The sequence below is a fragment of the Coregonus clupeaformis genome, unplaced genomic scaffold (genome assembly GCF_020615455.1).
Source record: "Coregonus clupeaformis isolate EN_2021a unplaced genomic scaffold, ASM2061545v1 scaf1184, whole genome shotgun sequence".
In the NCBI taxonomy this organism is placed as follows: Eukaryota; Metazoa; Chordata; class Actinopteri; order Salmoniformes; family Salmonidae; genus Coregonus; species Coregonus clupeaformis.
In genome coordinates, this window is record NW_025534638.1 from 43,272 (window position 1) to 65,370 (window position 22,099).

The 22,099-nt window shown below is 44.0% G+C and overlaps 1 protein-coding gene across 1 annotated transcript; it reads right to left on the reverse strand.

Moving 5' to 3' along the window:
* Window positions 1–794: 794 nt before the first annotated feature.
* On the reverse strand, window positions 795–21,613 carry LOC123486376 (tubulin polyglutamylase TTLL4-like). The gene is made up of 9 exons (XM_045217694.1): window positions 20,561–21,613; window positions 20,171–20,259; window positions 19,974–20,037; window positions 17,850–17,977; window positions 13,665–13,775; window positions 13,474–13,550; window positions 12,037–12,231; window positions 6,912–6,994; window positions 795–858 (listed from the first exon to the last, which is right to left on the reverse strand). The coding sequence occupies exons 2-9, from the start codon at window positions 20,241–20,243 to the stop codon at window positions 795–797; spliced, it is 795 nt and encodes a 264-aa protein (XP_045073629.1). The 5' UTR covers window positions 20,244–20,259; window positions 20,561–21,613.
* Window positions 21,614–22,099: the final 486 nt, after the last annotated feature.

Genomic DNA, 22,099 nt, shown 5'->3' on the forward strand with positions numbered 1-22,099 from the left:
ACAGTTCTTTATTAAAAATGTAGTTATTTATTACATTTAACTGTGTAAAATCTATCAGTACTACTTATTTCTCTGAGAGTAAGGCAGATATATAGCAATTTGCAAAAAAAAACATTTGTCTCTCTGAAATGAAGCCATTAAGTGATCGATTTTAAACAAACACATGTCTGTCATTGAACAACCCCCTGCTATGATTAGATAGTGAGAAAACACAACCATTTATTTGATAATTTCTTTAAACAAATAGAAGATCATTTACAAACATTTCTGAAAATGGATATATAGCATTTTGGAATGAAACTCTTCCTCTGTTTCCACATCTGAGCTCAGAGTAGATGAGAGACGTAATGTTTGTCTCTGTTGTGTTGAAGTCCAATCAAGCAGGAGAGACCAGCCTCCCCTGTACCCAGCTGTGTGTCCATGAAGAGTGACCGGTCTATGCATCATCCCATATCCTTTAGAGAGGGATACTTTTCTAGTGAACAAAGGTAAGAACAACTCATGGGTCATGGTCAGTGAGTTAAACAACACTGTCTCTAGTCATTTCTCCTCTCCCATTTTCCCATTTATTTTTGTTGTTTTCATAATCCATAGGCTAATACTTTTTTCAATTTTCATAGTCCTAAAACAATATTAAACAAACACAACATTCCCTCCCTGTGTGTGTGTGTGTGTGTGTGTGTGTGTGTTTGTGTGTACTCCCTGGATGAGGAGATGTAATCTCATCTTTTGTCCACAGAAACCAACAGGAGATATCAGAGTCAGAGATTCTCAGTGGTCAGTCTTCAGAGTCATCAACCAGATGAGAAGCAGGAGAGCAGTGCCAGAGAGGGGGCTCTGAAGATCACACTACACGTCCTGAGGAAAATGAACCAGAAGGAGCTTGCTGACACACTGGAGAAAAGTAAGAGCTGTCTGCCTCATGTTGAATGCTGTTTTAGAACATTTAAAAGCTGTAGCTAAAGTACAGCTAAAGTAGCTGTGTAACTCAATGATATTGTAGCAGCCTTAACACAACACCTAGTGACCTCATCAAGTAGCAGCAGGGATGTGTTGTGTTGTTGTTAGAGAGAGAGAGAGAGAGAGAGAGAGAGAGAGAGAGAGAGAGAGAGAGAGAGAGAGAGAGAGAGAGAGAGAGAGAGAGAGAGAGAGAGAGAGAGAGAGAGAGAGAGAGAGAGAGAGAGAGAGAGAGAGAGAGAGAGAGAGAGAGAGAGAGAGAGAGAGAGAGAGAGAGAGAGAGAGAGAGAGAGAGAGAGAGAGAGAGAGAGAGAGAGAGAGAGAGAGAGAGAGAGAGAGAGAGAGAGAGAGAGAGAGAGAGAGAGAGAGAGAGAGAGAGAGAGAGAGAGAGAGAGAGAGAGAGAGAGAGAGAGAGAGAGAGAGAGAGAGAGAGAGAGAGAGAGAGAGAGAGAGAGATTTATACAGACAGTTAAACGAAGAAATGATTATAATTTAAAATTTTATAACAGTCCTAGAATACTGTAGGCATTAAAACAGACGTAATATTAATATCCTTATATCCTTAATATATATTTCTTCATTCAGATGAGCTTGCTGTGATTTGCCAACGTGAACTCAAATCTAATCTAAAGAAGAAGTTTCAATGTGTATTTGAGGGGATCGCTAAACAAGGAAACCCAACACTTCTCAATAAGATCTACACAGAGCTCTACATCACCGAGGGTGGAACAGGAGAGGTCAATAATGAACATGAGCTGAGACAGATTGAGACAACAACCAGGAAACAAGCAAGACCAGAGACTGCAATCAAATGTAACGACATCTTCAAACCCTTAACTGGACAAGACAAACGTATCAGAACTGTGCTGACAAAGGGAGTCGCTGGCATTGGAAAAACAGTCTCTGTGCAGAAGTTCATTCTGGACTGGGCTGAAGGAAAAGCAAATCAGGATGTCCAATTTGTATTTTCATTCCCTTTTCGGGAGCTGAATTTGATGAAAAAGGAAAAACACACTTTGATTGAACTTCTCAATCACTTCTCAATGGAAACCAAAGAATCAAGAATCTCCAACTACAACAAGTACAAAGTTCTGTTCATCTTTGATGGTCTGGATGAGTGCCGACTGCCCCTAGACTTCCAGAAGAACAAGATCTGTTGTGACGTCCACAGAGTCAACCTCAGTGGATGTTCTGCTGACAAATCTCATCAAGGGAAATCTGCTTCCCTCTGCTCTCCTCTGGATAACTACCCGACCTGCAGCAGCCAATAAGATCCCTTCAGTGTGTGTTGACCAGGTGGCAGAGGTACGAGGGTTCAATGACCCACAGAAGGAGGAGTACTTCAGGAAGAGATTCAGTGATGAGGACCTGGCCAGCAGAATCATCTCACACATAAAGACATCAAGGAGCCTCCACATCATGTGCCACATTCCAGTCTTCTGTTGGATTTCTGCAACAGTCCTTGAACACATGTTGAGTACAGACAAGAGGGAAGAGATGCCCAAGACTCTGACTGAGATGTACTCACACCTTGTGGTGTTTCATACCAAACAGAAGAATGAAAAGTATCTTGGGAAAGAAGAGACAGGTCCACACTGGAATGAAGAGATCATTCTGTCACTGGGAAAACTGGCTTTTCAACAGCTTATGAATGGCAATCTGATTTTCTATGAAGAAGACCTGAAAGAGGCTGGCATTGATGTCAATGAAGCCTCAGTGTACTCAGGATTGTGCACACAGCTCTTTAAAGAGGAATGTGGGCTGTACCAGGACAAGGTGTACTGCTTCGTGCATCTGAGCATTCAGGAGTTTCTGGCTGCTGTATATGTGTTCCTCTCATTCATCAACAACAATGAGAATCTAATGGACAAACTGCAAACGAAGACCAGTAACTTTTCTTTGCTGCTCAGACACAAGCCTGAAGTTACTTTCTACACGAGTGCTGTGGATAAAGCCTTACAAAGTGAGACAGGAAACCTGGACCTGTTCCTCCGCTTCCTTCTGGGCCTCTCACTGGAGTCCAATCAGAAGCACTTACGAGGTCTACTGACAAAGTCAAGAAGCAGCTCACAGAGCCATGAAGAAACAGTCAAGTACATCAAGGAGAAGATCAGGGAGAATCCCTCTCCAGAGAGGTGCATCAATCTGTTCCACTGTCTGAATGAACTGAATGACCATTCTCTAGTGGAGGAGATCCAAAGCTACCTGAGATCAGGAAGTCTCTCAGAAGCCAAACTGTCACCTGCACAGTGGTCAGCTCTGGTCTTTGTGTTGCTGACTTCAGAAAAGGAGCTGGATGTGTTTGACCCGAATAAATACTCCAGATCAGAGGAAGGTCTTCTGAGGCTGCTGCCAGTGGTCAAAGCCTCCAGAGCTGCTCTGTGAGTACATAAAATGACATTTAAGTACTAATCATCAGGAAGAAATATTCAGTTTAGAGAAAAATATATATTATAATATGTATATAATATATTATATTATATTGAAAAACTTACTGAATCAATGCATTGGTGTTCACATTAGTATAACCATATGACCATGCAATTCTAGGAGATGGAAGACTAATCTATATGTTGTTTAAGAGAATAAACCAAATGCATCTGCCATTGTCCTTCTACACTACTGGTGTTAAATTGTGTGTTTGTGAAATCATGATGATGTCTTTGCAGGCTGTCATTCTGTGGACTCACAGAGAAAGGCTGTGCTTCTCTGGTCTCAGCTCTGAAGTCAAACCCCTCACACCTGAGAGAGCTGGATCTGAGTAACAATGTCATGAAGGATACAGGAGTGAAGCTGCACTCTGCTGTCCTGGGGAATCCCCACTGTAAACTGGAGACTCTGAGGTCAGTATTCCTGTAGTTGGTCAACAAGTGATAACTGTTCACCAGATCCACATGTGTTTACCAGGCACACATAGTCCACACCATATGTGTTTGGACAGTGAAGCTTACAGTTTTACATTTGGTGCTATGCTCCAGCATTTTGGATTTCAGATTGAATGTTTCATTATAGAATGTCACCTTTTATTTGATGTTAATGGTGAGAGGTTAGCATGTTTTGTTGTAGCCTCTGTAACTTTCTCACTCATTATTATTCATGATTCATTCATGATCTTTCTTAATCATGGAATCATCAGGATTACTTTAGTAGTGTTTAGAAACATGTTATCTACTCACAGAAAGAAAATTACTCAACACCAAAGAATAGCAGTGTGGTTTTAATATGATTTGACTCTTTGCAGGCTGTCAGGCTGTCTAGTCACAGAGGAAGGCTGTGCTTCTCTGGTCTCAGCTCTGAAGTCAAACCCCTCACACCTGAGAGAGCTGGACCTGAGTAACAATGACCTGAAGGATTCAGGAGTGAAGCTGCTCTCTGCTGGACTGGGGAATCCCCACTGTAAACTGGAGACTCTGAGGTCAGTATTCCTGTATCACTAAATGAACACACACTCATTGGACACACACACACACTGGACACACACACACACACAAGGATTAATTTAGTAGTGTTATCTACTGTTAATAATGATACATTAATTCATGTATATACAGTACCAGTCAAAAGTTTGGACACACCTACTCATTCAAGGGTTCGTCTTTATTTTTTAATATTTTTTCCATTGTATAATAATAGTGAAGACATTAACACTATGAAATAACAAATATGGAATAATGTAGTAACCAAAAAAGTGTTAAACAAATGAAAATATATTTTATATTTGAAATTCTTAAAATAGCCACCCTTTACCTTGATGACAGCTTTGCACACTCTTGGCATTCTCTCAACCAGCTTCACCTGGAATGCTTTTCCAACAGTCTTGAAGGAGTTCCCACATATGCTGAGCACTTGTTGGCTGCTTTTCCTTCACTCTGCGGTCTGACTCATCCCAAACCATCTCAGTTGGGTTGAGGTTGGGGGATTGTGGAGGCCAGGTCATCTGATGCAGCACTCAATCCCTCTCCTTACACAGTCTGGAAGTGTGTTGGGTCATTGTCCTGTTGAAATACAAATGATAGTCCCACTAAGCGCAAACCAGATGGGATGGCGTGACGCTGCAGAATGCTGTGGTAGCCATGCTGGTTAAGTGTGGTTAAATTCTAAATAAATCCAAGACAGTGTCACCAGCAAAGCACCCCCACACCATAACACCTCCTCCTCTATGCTTTACGGTGGGAACTACACATGCCGAGATCATCCGTTCACCCACACCGCTTCTCACAAAGACACGGCGGTTGGAACCAACAATCTCAAATTTGGACTCCAGGCCAAAGGACAAATGTCCACCGGTGTAATGTCCATTGCTCATGTTTCTTGGCCCAAGCAAGTCTCTTCTTCTTATTGGTGTCCTTTAGTAGTGGTTTCTTTGCAGCAATTCGACCATGAAAGCCTGATTCACACAGTCTCCTCTGAACAGCTGATGTTGAGATGTGTCTGTGACTTGAACTCTGTGAAGCATTTATTTGGGCTGGAATTTCTGAGGCTGGTAACTCTAATGAACTTATCCCCTGCAGCAGAGGTAACTCTGGGTCTTCCATTCCTGTGGCGGTCCACATGAGAGCCAGTTTCATCATAGCACTTGATGGTTTTTGTGACTGCACTTGAAGAAACTTTCAAAGTTGTTGAAATGTTCCGTATTGACTGACCTTCATGTCTTAAAGTAATGATGGACTGTCGTTTCTCTTTGCTTATTTGAGCTGTTCTTGCCATAATATGGACTTGGTCTTTTACCAAATAGGGCCATCTTCTGTATACCCCCCTACCTTGTCACAACACAACTGATTGGCTCAAAAGCATTAAGGAAATAAATTCCACAAATTAACTTTTAAGAAGGCACACCTGTTAATTGAATGGCATTCCAGGTGACTACCTCATGAAGCTGGTTGAGAGAACAGAGTGTGCAAAGCTGTCATCAAGGCGCAAAGGTTGGCTATTTGAAGAATCTCAAATATAACATATATTTTAATTTGTTTAACACTTCTTTGGTTGCTACATGATTCCATATGTGTTATTTCATAGTTTTGATGCATTACAATGTAAAAAATAAATAAAAAAAATAGTATAATTGAATGAGTAGGTGTGTTCAAACTTTTGACTGGTAGTGTATATATAATAATACATAATAATAATAATATGCCATTTAGCAGACGCACGACTTACAGTCGTGCGTGCATACATTTTTTTTGTGTATGGGTGGTCCCGTGGATCGAACCCACTACCTTGGCGTTACAAGCGCCGTGCTCTACCAGCTGAGCTACAGAGGACCACATATATACATTATATACATATATGAATAGATATGGCAGGTTTCAGGACTCTGATGTATCTGAAAATGTTGAAAATATATATTTTCACCACCAAAGTAAAGCAGTGTGATTTTAAAATGATTTTACTCTTGCAGGCTGTCAGGCTGTCTAGTCACAGAGGAAGGCTGTGCTTCTCTGGTCTCAGCTCTGAAGTCAAACCCCTCACACCTGAGAGAGCTGGATCTGAGTAACAATGACCTGAAGGATTCAGGAGTGAAGCTGCTCTCTGCTGGACTGGGGAATCCCCACTGTAAACTGGAGACTCTGAGGTCAGTATTCCTGTAGTTGGTCAACAAGCTTACAGTTTTAAATTTGGTGCTATGTTCCAGCATTTTGGATTTGAGATAGAACATTTCATATGAGGTGACGTAAAGTGCTTTCATTTCTAAACGGTGAAAGAGATATGTATTGAAATACCCTCAAATAAAAGGTGACATTATATACTGTCACCTCATCTGAAACATTTGATCTCAAATCCAAAATGTTGGAGTACAAAGCCACATTTAAAATTTTAGCTTCACTGTCAAAATAGATATGGTGTGGACTGTATACTCAATACAATCTCAATCTGATACCTCACTGTCTGTCTTTTGACTGATACTGCTTTTTAAACTGCTCTGGTCAGTCTACTCAAATATTTAGCTTACGTACTTCTGCACCAGTAGTGGTCTCTTGCATGGCATCTGACTCCACTTGTGAATAACCTGGATTCCAATCCCCCGAGCAGACGCAGGCTACAGGAGAGACATGGAAATAAGGATTATTTTGATCCACTAATACATGACATGTATCTAGATTAGAGCTTGTCTCATTATACAGCCAGTACTAATACACATCCACTACATCCCCTATACAGCCAGTACTAATACACATCCACTATACTTCCAGTACTAATACACATCCACTATACAGCCAGTACTAATACACATCCACTACATCCACTATACAGCCAGTACTAATACACATCCACTACATCCCCTATACAGCCAGTACTAATACACATCCACTACATCCCCTATACAGCCAGTACTAATACACATCCACTACATCCCCTATACAGCCAGTACTAATACACATCCACTACATCCCCTATACAGCCAGTACTAATACACATCCACCATACAGCCAGTACTAATACACATCCACTACATCCCCTATACAGCCAGTACTAATACACATCCACTACATCCACTATACAGCCAGTACTAATACACATCCACTACATCCACTATACAGCCAGTACTAATACACATCCACTATACAGCCAGTACTAATACACATCCACTACATCCCCTATACAGCCAGTACTAATACACATCCACTACATCCCCTATACAGCCAGTACTAATACACATCCACTACATCCCCTATACAGCCAGTACTAATACACATCCACCATACAGCCAGTACTAATACACATCCACTACATCCCCTATACAGCCAGTACTAATACACATCCACTACATCCACTATACAGCCAGTACTAATACACATCCACTACATCCCCTATACAGCCAGTACTAATACACATCCACTACATCCCCTATACAGCCAGTACTAATACACATCCACTATACTTCCAGTACTAATACACATCCACTATACAGCCAGTACTAATACACATCCACTACATCCACTATACAGCCAGTACTAATACACATCCACTACATCCCCTATACAGCCAGTACTAATACACATCCACTACATCCACTATACAGCCAGTACTAATACACATCCACTACATCCCCTATACAGCCAGTACTAATACACATCCCCTATACAGCCAGTACTAATACACATCCACTACATCCCCTATACAGCCAGTACTAATACACATCCACTACATCCAGTACTAATACACATCCACTATACAGCCAGTACTAATACACATCCACTACATCCCCTATACAGCCAGTACTAATACACATCCCCTATACAGCCAGTACTAATACACATCCACTACATCCCTATACAGCCAGTACTAATACACATCCACTATACAGCCAGTACTAATACACATCCACTACATCCCCTATACAGCCAGTACTAATACACATCCACTACATCCACTATACAGCCAGTACTAATACACATCCACTACATCCACTATACAGCCAGTACTAATACACATCCACTACATCCCCTATACAGCCAGTACTAATACACATCCACTACATCCACTATACAGCCAGTACTAATACACATCCACTATACAGCCAGTACTAATACACATCCACTACATCCCCTATACAGCCAGTACTAATACACATCCACTATACTTCCAGTACTAATACACATCCACTATACAGCCAGTACTAATACACATCCACTACATCCACTATACAGCCAGTACTAATACACATCCACTACATCCCCTATACAGCCAGTACTAATACACATCCACTACATCCACTATACAGCCAGTACTAATACACATCCACTACATCCCTATACAGCCAGTACTAATACACATCCCCTATACAGCCAGTACTAATACACATCCACTACATCCCCTATACAGCCAGTACTAATACACATCCACTACATCCAGTACTAATACACATCCACTATACAGCCAGTACTAATACACATCCACTACATCCCCTATACAGCCAGTACTAATACACATCCCCTATACAGCCAGTACTAATACACATCCACTACATCCCCTATACAGCCAGTACTAATACACATCCACTATACAGCCAGTACTAATACACATCCACTACATCCCCTATACAGCCAGTACTAATACACATCCACTACATCCACTATACAGCCAGTACTAATACACATCCACTACATCCACTATACAGCCAGTACTAATACACATCCACTACATCCCCTATACAGCCAGTACTAATACACATCCACTACATCCACTATACAGCCAGTACTAATACACATCCACTATACAGCCAGTACTAATACACATCCACTACATCCCCTATACAGCCAGTACTAATACACATCCACTATACAGCCAGTACTAATACACATCCACTATACAGCCAGTACTAATACACATCCACTACATCCCCTATACAGCCAGTACTAATACACATCCCCTATACAGCCAGTACTAATACACATCCCCTATACAGCCAGTACTAATACACATCCACTACATCCCCTATACAGCCAGTACTAATACACATCCACTACATCCAGTACTAATACACATCCACTATACAGCCAGTACTAATACACATCCACTACATCCCCTATACAGCCAGTACTAATACACATCCCCTATACAGCCAGTACTAATACACATCCACTACATCCCCTATACAGCCAGTACTAATACACATCCACTATACAGCCAGTACTAATACACATCCACTACATCCCCTATACAGCCAGTACTAATACACATCCACTACATCCACTATACAGCCAGTACTAATACACATCCACTACATCCACTATACAGCCAGTACTAATACACATCCACTACATCCCCTATACAGCCAGTACTAATACACATCCACTACATCCACTATACAGCCAGTACTAATACACATCCACTATACAGCCAGTACTAATACACATCCACTACATCCCCTATACAGCCAGTACTAATACACATCCACTATACAGCCAGTACTAATACACATCCACTATACAGCCAGTACTAATACACATCCACTACATCCACTATACAGCCAGTACTAATACACATCCACTATACAGCCAGTACTAATACACATCCACTACATCCCCTATACAGCCAGTACTAATACACATCCACTACATCCACTATACAGCCTGTACTAATACACATCCACTACATCCCCTATACAGCCAGTACTAATACACATCCACTATACAGCCAGTACTAATACACATCCACTACATCCACTATACAGCCAGTACTAATACACATCCACTACATCCACTATACAGCCAGTACTAATACACATCCACTACATCCCCTATACAGCCAGTACTAATACACATCCACTACATCCCCTACACAGCCAGTACTAATACACATCCACTACATCCCCTATACAGCCAGTACTAATACACATCCACTACATCCCCTATACAGCCAGTACTAATACACATCCCATATACAGCCAGTACTAATACACATCCACTACATCCCCTATACAGCCAGTACTAATACACATCCACTATACAGCCAGTACTAATACACATCCACTACATCCACTATACAGCCAGTACTAATACACATCCACTACATCCCCTATACAGCCAGTACTAATACACATCCACTACATCCCCTATACAGCCAGTACTAATACACATCCACTACATCCCCTATACAGCCAGTACTAATACACATCCACTATACAGCCAGTACTAATACACATCCACTACATCCACTATACAGCCAGTACTAATACACATCCACTACATCCCCTACACAGCCAGTACTAATACACATCCACTACATCCCCTATACAGCCAGTACTAATACACATCCACTACATCCCCTATACAGCCAGTACTAATACACATCCCATATACAGCCAGTACTAATACACATCCACTACATCCCCTATACAGCCAGTACTAATACACATCCACTATACAGCCAGTACTAATACACATCCACTACATCCACTATACAGCCAGTACTAATACACATCCACTACATCCCCTATACAGCCAGTACTAATACACATCCACTACATCCCCTATACAGCCAGTACTAATACACATCCACTATACAGCCAGTACTAATACACATCCACTACATCCACTATACAGCCAGTACTAATACACATCCACTACATCCACTATACAGCATGTACTAATACACATCCACTACATCCCCTATACAGCCAGTACTAATACACATCCACTACATCCCCTATACAGCCAGTACTAATACACATCCACTACATCCCCTATACAGCCAGTACTAATACACATCCACTACATCCCCTATACAGCCAGTACTAATACACATCCACTACATCCCCTATACAGCCAGTACTAATACACATCCACTACATCCCCTATACAGCCAGTACTAATACACATCCACTATACAGCCAGTACTAATACACATCCACTACATCCCCTATACAGCCAGTACTAATACACATCCACTACATCCACTATACAGCATGTACTAATACACATCCACTACATCCCCTATACAGCCAGTACTAATACACATCCACTACATCCCCTATACAGCCAGTACTAATACACATCCACTACATCCCCTATACAGCCAGTACTAATACACATCCACTACATCCCCTATACAGCCAGTACTAATACACATCCACTACATCCCCTATACAGCCAGTACTAATACACATCCACTACATCCACTATACAGCCAGTACTAATACACTTCCACTACATCCACTATACAGCCAGTACTAATACACATCCACTACATCCACTATACAGCATGTACTAATACACATCCACTACATCCCCTATACAGCCAGTACTAATACACATCCACTACATCCCCTATACAGCCAGTACTAATACACATCCACTACATCCCCTATACAGCCAGTACTAATACACATCCACTACATCCCCTATACAGCCAGTACTAATACACATCCCAATGCATCCACGTCAGAAGAAACACCAAGGTTATGACATTATTCCCTAGAGCCAAAAGTAGTTTGCTATAGTGCACTTTATAGGGAAGTGTCATTTCAGACGCATCGTTAGACAAAAGATCCAAACCCAGGAGAAATGCACCGTCACTAGGGAACGGAAGCCATTTCAGACACAGCCCAAAACGGATTTAGATATACGATCCACCTACCGGCTTGATGATCCATTTCTGCCTGCTACCACTGTCCTCCCAGGCCTTCCTCAGCAGCTTGATGTCCTGAGGAAGAACGAAGGAGCGGGGGAAGAAGCTGAACTCCCTCTTACCAAACTGAGCCTGCATCTTAGACAGGTTCCTCCACAGACGGTCCTTACGACCGATCTGGAACGAGCCGGGGAAGTGGTTCAACTAGAAAGAACGCAGAGAGACAAGTCAATATGCAGATCAAAACGAAGGTTGAAAGAAATGAAAGATCCATACCGATTGAATCAATATTATTCTTGCTTGTCTGGTCCCAGATCCCTGAGGTGTGACAATGACCCAAAGAGTTGGCAAGATGGCACAAAATGATCTGGGACCAGGCTAGCTTCAGCCCATTCCTGCCTACCTTTACTAATGGGAAAAATAAACAAACAATTGATAGTTACATATTGCAATATTATTTTTGACAATATATCGTTTTGGCAATATTATTTTTGCGCTAGTTGGCTTTACATGCACCAAAACTCCAGTATTTTTTCCTTACATTTACGTCATTTAGCAGACGCTCTTATCCAGAGCCATTTCCTTCATAGCTTCTTTTTAAATAGGGAGCCAATTGGGAGAAACTCCCCAAATACAGGTGTGCCAAGCTTGTAGCGTCGTACCCAAGAAGACTCCACTTATTCTGAAATTGATTTAAATAGTTGTTTTTCCTCATCAATCTACACACAATAGCCCGTAATGACAAAGTAAAAACAGTTTTGTAGACATTTTTGCAAATGTATGGGGGAAAAACCTGAAAGATCACATTTACATAAGTATTCAGACCCTTTACTCAATACTTTGTTGAAGCACCTTTGGCAGCGATTACAGCTGTAACGTAACAAAATGGGGAAAAAGTCAAGGGGTCTGAATACTTTCCGAATGCACTGTAAGGTGAGCAATGCGTTTGGAATATCGAATCTCAATAAAATCCCAGCATCGAACAGCAATACATTTTGATGCAGCGTACTTATTCTTAGAGTTCAGCGCTCTACTCTGTGACATGTTGAACGTGACGTGCTCCTAATTAAAAATGTTGAAGCACACTTATAAATCTAGGAGAACAATTAGTGTTTTAATGATAAGAAATGACTAAAAGGTTCATGAATAAAACGTTTTTAGGAGTGTTCCATGCTCAATCATTAGGCGAGAGAAAAATATTCAGCTTCCCCTTTAAGGGACGGGCCGTTACCGTGGTAACTTGGGCACTCAACTTGCCTGTGATGAAAAACATCTCAGGCGATGACCTCCTAGCAGCAGTCAGCTACAGCAAACTCAAACTAACATTGAAAAACAACCTGGCGTGTAAACAAAACGATGTAACTAGCAAAGAAACACGAGGACAAAAATCACACCATAGTACACCATGTTAATTACCAACCCTGTTCCCAGCCCTACCTAGCTTACCTTCTGGTATTCCCTGATGGCCTTGAACCCAGGGGACTTCATATGGTGACCCCAGCAGCCAAGCCAATCATGACTTTCTGCAACAACAATAACTTCATTAATGTTTTACACAAATGTGAACAGACATTCAAGAGGTCTTTAAAAATGTAAATTAGGCAAGAGGGAAGGATTTCAACCGCTAAGGAACTCACTCTTGGTGACTTTGAAGTGTGACCTGACGATGGTGTGTTTGACCACGGCGGGAGTCACAGTGCTCATCTTCCATTTGAGCAGCTTCCTCTGCTCCGGTGGCAGGGGCTCCACTGAAACACACAACACACAGCTACAGGAATAGGTCTATGGATGCAGCTTCCTCTGCTCCGGTGGCAGGGGCTCCACTGAAACACACAACACACAGCTACAGGAATAGGTCTATGGATGCAGCTTCCTCTGCTCCGGTGGCAGGGGCTCCACTGGAAACACACAACACACAGCTACAGGAATAGGTCTATGGATGCAGCTTCCTCTGCTCCGGTGGCAGGGGCTCCACTGAAACACACAACACACAGCTACAGGAATAGGTCTATGGATGCAGCTTCCTCTGCTCCGGTGGCAGGGGCTCCACTGAAACACACAACACACAGCTACAGGAATAGGTCTATGGATGCAGCTTCCTCTGCTCCGGTGGCAGGGGCTCCACTGAAACACACAACACACAGCTACAGGAATAGGTCTATGGATGCAGCTTCCTCTGCTCCGGTGGCAGGGGCTCCACTGAAACACACAACACACAGCTACAGGAATAGGTCTATGGATGCAGCTTCCTCTGCTCCGGTGGCAGGGGCTCCACTGAAACACACAACACACAGCTACAGGAATAGGTCTATGGATGCAGCTTCCTCTGCTCCGGTGGCAGGGGCTCCACTGAAACACACAACACACAGCTACAGGAATAGGTCTATGGATGCAGCTTCCTCTGCTCCGGTGGCAGGGGCTCCACTGAAACACACAACACACAGCTACAGGAATAGGTCTATGGATGCAGCTTCCTCTGCTCCGGTGGCAGGGGCTCCACTGAAACACACAACACACAGCTACAGGAATAGGTCTATGGATGCAGCTTCCTCTGCTCCGGTGGCAGGGGCTCCACTGAAACACACAACACACAGCTACAGGAATAGGTCTATGGATGCAGCTTCCTCTGCTCCGGTGGCAGGGGCTCCACTGAAACACAACACACAGCTACAGGAATAGGTCTATGGATGCAGCTTCCTCTGCTCCGGTGGCAGGGGCTCCACTGAAACACACAACACACAGCTACAGGAATAGGTCTATGGATGCAGCTTCCTCTGCTCCGGTGGCAGGGGCTCCACTGAAACACACAACACACAGCTACAGGAATAGGTCTATGGATGCAGCTTCCTCTGCTCCGGTGGCAGGGGCTCCACTGAAACACACAACACACAGCTACAGGAATAAGTCTATGGATGCAGCTTCCTCTGCTCCGGTGGCAGGGGCTCCACTGAAACACACAACACACAGCTACAGGAATAGGTCTATGGATGCAGCTTCCTCTGCTCCGGTGGCAGGGGCTCCACTGAAACACACAACACACAGCTACAGGAATAGGTCTATGGATGCAGCTTCCTCTGCTCCGGTGGCAGGGGCTCCACTGAAACACACAACACACAGCTACAGGAATAGGTCTATGGATGCAGCTTCCTCTGCTCCGGTGGCAGGGGCTCCACTGAAACACACAACACACAGCTACAGGAATAGGTCTATGGATGCAGCTTCCTCTGCTCCGGTGGCAGGGGCTCCACTGAAACACACAACACACAGCTACAGGAATAGGTCTATGGATGCAGCTTCCTCTGCTCCGGTGGCAGGGGCTCCACTGAAACACACAACACACAGCTACAGGAATAGGTCTATGGATGCAGCTTCCTCTGCTCCGGTGGCAGGGGCTCCACTGAAACACACAACACACAGCTACAGGAATAGGTCTATGGATGCAGCTTCCTCTGCTCCGGTGGCAGGGGCTCCACTGAAACACACAACACACAGCTACAGGAATAGGTCTATGGATGCAGCTTCCTCTGCTCCGGTGGCAGGGGCTCCACTGAAACACACAACACACAGCTACAGGAATAGGTCTATGGATGCAGCTTCCTCTGCTCCGGTGGCAGGGGCTCCACTGAAACACACAACACACAGCTACAGGAATAGGTCTATGGATGCAGCTTCCTCTGCTCCGGTGGCAGGGGGCTCCACTGAAACACACAACACACAGCTACAGGAATAGGTCTATGGATGCAGCTTCCTCTGCTCCGGTGGCAGGGGCTCCACTGAAACACACAACACACAGCTACAGGAATAGGTCTATGGATGCAGCTTCCTCTGCTCCCGGTGGCAGGGGCTCCACTGAAACACACAACACACAGCTACAGGAATAGGTCTATGGATGCAGCTTCCTCTGCTCCGGTGGCAGGGGCTCCACTGAAACACAACACACAGCTACAGGAATAGGTCTATGGATGCAGCTTCCTCTGCTCCGGTGGCAGGGGCTCCACTGAAACACACAACACACAGCTACAGGAATAGGTCTATGGATGCAGCTTCCTCTGCTCCGGTGGCAGGGGCTCCACTGAAACACACAACACACAGCTACAGGAATAGGTCTATGGATGCAGCTTCCTCTGCTCCGGTGGCAGGGGCTCCACTGAAACACACAACACACAGCTACAGGAATAAGTCTATGGATGCAGCTTCCTCTGCTCCGGTGGCAGGGGCTCCACTGAAACACACAACACACAGCTACAGGAATAGGTCTATGGATGCAGCTTCCTCTGCTCCGGTGGCAGGGGCTCCACTGAAACACACAACACACAGCTACAGGAATAGGTCTATGGATGCAGCTTCCTCTGCTCCGGTGGCAGGGGCTCCACTGAAACACACAACACACAGCTACAGGAATAGGTCTATGGATGCAGCTTCCTCTGCTCCGGTGGCAGGGGCTCCACTGAAACACACAACACACAGCTACAGGAATAGGTCTATGGATGCAGCTTCCTCTGCTCCAGTGGCAGGGGCTCCACTGAAACACACAACACACAGCTACAGGAATAGGTCTATGGATCTTCCATTTGAGCAGCTTCCTCTGCTCCAGTGGCAGGGGCTCCACTGAAACACACAACACACAGCTACAGGAATAGGTCTATGGATCTTCCATTTGAGCAGCTTCCTCTGCTCCAGTGGCAGGGGCTCCACTGAAACACACAACACACAGCTACAGGAATAGGTCTATGGATGCAGCTTCCTCTGCTCCGGTGGCAGGGGCTCCACTGAAACACACAACACACATCTACAGGAATAGGTCTATGGATGCAGCTTCCTCTGCTCCGGTGGCAGGGGCTCCACTGAAACACACAACACACAGCTACAGGAATAGGTCTATGGATGCAGCTTCCTCTGCTCCGGTGGCAGGGGCTCCACTGAAACACACAACACACAGCTACAGGAATAGGTCTATGGATCTTCCATTTGAGCAGCTTCCTCTGCTCCGGTGGCAGGGGCTCCACTGAAACACACAACACACAGCTACAGGAATAGGTCTATGGATGCAGCTTCCTCTGCTCCGGTGGCAGGGGCTCCACTGAAACACACAACACACAGCTACAGGAATAGGTCTATGGATGGGTCCCAACGGAATCCTATTCCCTACGGACCCTGGTCAAAAGTAGTGCACTATAGAAAGGGAGAAGGGTGTCATTTGGATTCAGCTTATGTACAATAGAGCTATAGGACTAGAGGCAGCAGTCTCTCTACTGGGGGGGGGGGACTTCACTTTAATAAGCTCCCACACAATGTCCTGTAGAATATTTTGATATAACCATATAACAATATTTGTCCAAAACCCTAACCCCAACCCCAACCAAAAGCAAACAAAACATCTTAGATCAGCTCATACTTGGATAAAATTGGAAGGGAATATTTTTTCTGTAGAAGCTTCTTTTCCCCCCCAAAAAAATCTAAAGCAGTTTAACATTGTCAAGCAGTTTAACATTGTCAAGCAGTTTATTAGCTGTTTCCCAAATGACACCCTATGAGCCCTGGTCAAAAGTACCACACTACATAGGGAACCATTTGGGATACACCCTTAAAGCAGTCTACCATTATAAACGGGGCGGCAGGTAGCTCAGTGGTTAAGAGCGTTGTGCCAGTAACCGAAAGGTCGCTGGTTCTAATCCCCGAGCCGACTAGGTGAAAAATCTGTCGATGTGCCCTTGAGCAAGGCACTTAACCCTAATTGCTCCTGTAAGTCGCTCTGGATAAGAGCGTCTGCTAAATGACTAAAATGTAAAATGTAAAATAAACGCAGTGAAGGGGTGTCTTACCTCTCTGGTTGGCAGTGCTGAAGTACAGCGTTGGGGGGAGGAAGGGGAACATGCTGGGGACGAGCGCTGGCTTCAGCTCCCCCTCATCCTCCGATTCAGAGCTCATCAGCTCCCCCTCATCCGCTATGCTGGAACACACACCGTAGCATTAGAGCCATGACGTTGTACTAAATCTGCAAACAGTGGGAATACTGGGAACGTTATCAAACAGACACACAGACTATAAAGACACTCGTTTAACATGGAATATAAAATTCCTGACGAGTTTGGAAAGAGATTTCTTCCCTTCCAACTGTTAATTTCCATTGAGCCACAGACAACATGCTTACTGCCTGGTCATCAGTGTCCAGTGGAACAAAACAATAACGCTAGTTGGCACCTAGCAGGATCATTCACGTTTAAATTCCACTGTTTAACTCAGAGGCACGGTCGGCCATGTCTTTGGAAAGGCAGGAGACATTTTGAATTAAAAGTAGTTTCTAACCAAACCAAACGCCCGCAAGATCAATCAATAAAAAAAAACGAATTATCTGGGCAAAGAATTTAACCCCAAAAAAACTCACGTGACAGTCATGTAGTATGCTGTTTTCCTGCTTGGTCCTCCTGCTTCGAAAATAGCCTGACTCTACTGAGAGTGAGTGGATGGCATTGACTTGGCGGTAACAGCTCTACTCTACATGGGCTTTTGCTGTGACGAAAACAAAAAAGGGCCTAACGCTAATCAACAAATCAGCTGGGGACGTCATGGGCTGACAATGATCCCACAGGCCAAGCACTATTACACCACAGAGACTCATGTCCCCATTATTGAAAGATAGTTCCACTTTTATCACTGATTGACAATTGGGAGACCTTTCCACCAGCCTCTGTGCTTTCAACCTTTCACCGGCAGCAACCACTAGAACAAAAAAAAAAGGTTCAATTCTCTCTTGGGTTTTTGTCATCACCGTACCAGGGAACTGTCAGGTGCCCCGACTGGGAGGGTTATAGGAGTTATGAATGGTCATTCTACAGAGATCTAGCCACAATAGGATGAAACATGACACTACGGTCTTCACAGATTAATAAATGGGCATTTCTCTCAAATCATTTGTGTTTTTAGTCAAGAGGTTACTCTGTGTCAAGTGTACAGATTAACAACATGACTTCCTGGTATTGTAAACATCATTATCTATAAATTATAGACTATAAAGAACTGAACCTTCTGTTAAACTCAATGACACCTAGATGATTGTCAAAGACTCCAGCCACCCTAGTCATAGACTGCTCTCTCTGCTACCGCACGGGAAGCGGTACCGGAGCGCCAAGTCTAGGTCCAAAAGGCTCATTAACAGCTTCTACCCCCAAGCCATAAGACTGCTGAACAATTCATCAAATGGACACCCAGACTATTTACACTGCTGCTACTCGCTGTCTATTATCTATGCATAGTCACTTTACCCCTACCTACATGTACAAATTACCTCGACTAACCTTCACATTGACTCGGTACCGGTACCCCTGTATATAGCCTCGTTATTGTATTGTGTTACTTTTTAATTAAATTTTTACTTTATTTTATTTAGTAAATATTTTCTTAACTTTATTTATTGAACTGCATTGTTGGTTAAGAGCTTGTAAGTAAGCATTTCACGGTAAGGTCTACACCCTGTTGTATTCGGCACATTTGTGACAAATACAATTTGATGGTCTGAAACCATGACCGGGGATATAGGTTACTCTCCGGACCATTTCAGATTTCTGTTATGACCCCGGGTGAACTTGTGGTCTGGTAAGTTACCAAAATACAGTTGAATTGGCATCATTGTCAAAATATGTAAGAACACAAATCATAGAATAGCAATGACATGGTTTTTTTCTTTCAATCAATCTTCAAAACGCACTAAGCATTCCAACAACGTCAACGATTAATCATTTAACACCTAGTCGGCTCGGGGATTAGAACCAGCGACCTTTCGGTTACTGGCCCAACGCTCTTAACCACTAAGCTACCTGCCGCCCCACATTTCAACCAAGAGTCCATTTCAATAGGATAATAATTAATATCTTCAAAACGCACAAAGCATTCCAACAACGTCATCGATTAATCGACATTTCATCATACAGAAAAACGATTAAATTTACTTTGGCAGGACGGGCATGGAGGCTGTGGACCAGGCATCATTCAGAGAGGAACAGTCAGACCCTTCTGAGGAGAAACAGGGTTGGATTCATTATGTTAGCCTAGCTACAGCCGTCCAATTAAGTGGTGTCATTTTTCACATGTCTAGTTGATTAAGGGTTGAAATGAATAGTTTAAAAGGAGTCTTCCTCCTCATCACCATCACCACTGCAGTCATTCTCCAGCTCGTTATCAGGATAGTCCTCTTCCCCTCTGGCTCCACCCTCCTGCATGGCAACAGTCTGTGGACTGTATGAACAGACAGGAAACTCAAAGATAAACGAAGCAAGACGCTTGATAGGTTATTGGGTGAATCTTTTTACTATGACTCTCGAGACACCTATACTTAAGCTAGTTAACACAACAGAGCTTAATTCCTCCTATCGCCCACGTTGACCTCCATCAAATTCATGTGACAATACATTTAGTACTGATCTACTTAATCAAAAAATTATGGAATGGATTTATATAGTCCCATTCCAGCACTCAAAAACTTGCTATACCATCTAGTCTAACAATAGCTAGTAGTATGTGGGAGAACAGAACTGACCTGGAGAGCTGAGGTTCTTCCTCCAGGACAGGTGGGTTTCACATTTCAGTTTTAGTCGCAATATACTGCAATTTCATTTATTATTTTTTTCCCAAGATTTGGAAGCACTCCCAAGCACTGGCCTAATCCTCCATCAAATATGATTAAACTGAGTATATCCTTTCTGAGTCCCAATAACACATTTTCATTTCCACAACAAAAAAAAGAAAGCTAAGTAAACATCAATGCAAGACTGTTTATATATTGTTTGACCAAGCCTCTTTTGGTTTTCCTTCTAAAACTCTTTTGCTGCGTCTATCCTTGGTCCCACGGGCTCAGTGTCTCCAGCATGTTAGGACCCACTCAGGGCAGCTGGTCCAACCCCAGATGGCTGACAGGAAAGACCAGATTTAAACATGCGACTGCAGTGACAGCTCTTTGTGTGTGTGTGTGTGTGTGTGTGTGTGTGTGTGTGTGTGTGTGTGTGTGTGTGTGTGTGTGTGTGTGTTAGCGCGTGTGCGTGATCTAAGTGACAAAGATGGAGTAACCAACAGAAAGCTTGAAAATAGAGAATAGCGAGAGTGAGACAGACTGACTAAAAAAGAGAGAGATAAACAGAGATCAAAACATAGCTGGAGACAGGGAGAAAGTATCTGGTGTGCCTCTGATTTTCCTTGCACTCTCTGATCTGGCTCCCAAGTGCTCATTCAGATACACATTCATTTTCTTGACAGTCCTATCAAGACTGCTGTCCTCACACATATTTTCTCATTTGTACTCCTTTAGTCTTGTGTCATTTTGAGGCCATCTGTAGCACACATTGTGCCCAGTGTTAGCAGCCTGAGAGGGGGTGGTGGTGGGCAGTGGGTGGTCCTGCCCAGGGCTCCGTGTGTTATTGTTGCCCAGTGGTCAGTGGTGTCGGTGGCCGGGTGACGGTGTGCCAGGCTCTCAGCAGGCTGCTGTTCACTGTGTGTTAGAGTGTGTGTGCATGTCTAGGCCATACTCACCTCTCTCCCCAGCCATCCCAGAGCCATCTGTGGTGTATGCTTCTGTTTGTGTGTGTGTGTGTGTGTGTGTGTGTGTGTGTGTGTGTGTGTGTGTGTGTGTGTGTGTGTGTGTGTGTGTGTGTGTGTGTGTGTGTGTGTGTGTGTGTGTGTGTGTGTGTGTGTGTGTGTGAGGTACAGGACAACAGGTGTGTGTTTACGTATTGCTGAGATGATGATGGACCTCAGCTTTTACAACAGCACTTCCTCTCTATGTAACGATGATGAGAGCAATAAACAAATTGCATGTGTGCTAATAACCCTGTTCATAACAGCCATAACACCTCAATGTATTCTCCTGTGTTCTCTCTGGCTCATCTGCATGGAGGGGATCCAGCTGGCAGTAGCAGGCACCGATCAAACCTTCCGTGTTAGATGGTCCCCGGTACCTCTCCCTCAGGGGCCATTAAGCTCTGTATTCAGCACCGTGTTGAGTTGAGCTGTCGTCAGGCAGACTTTGAAGAGCGCCGGCGTTCTGTACTGATAGGTAACAGAAAGACACACCCCCTTCAGAGGA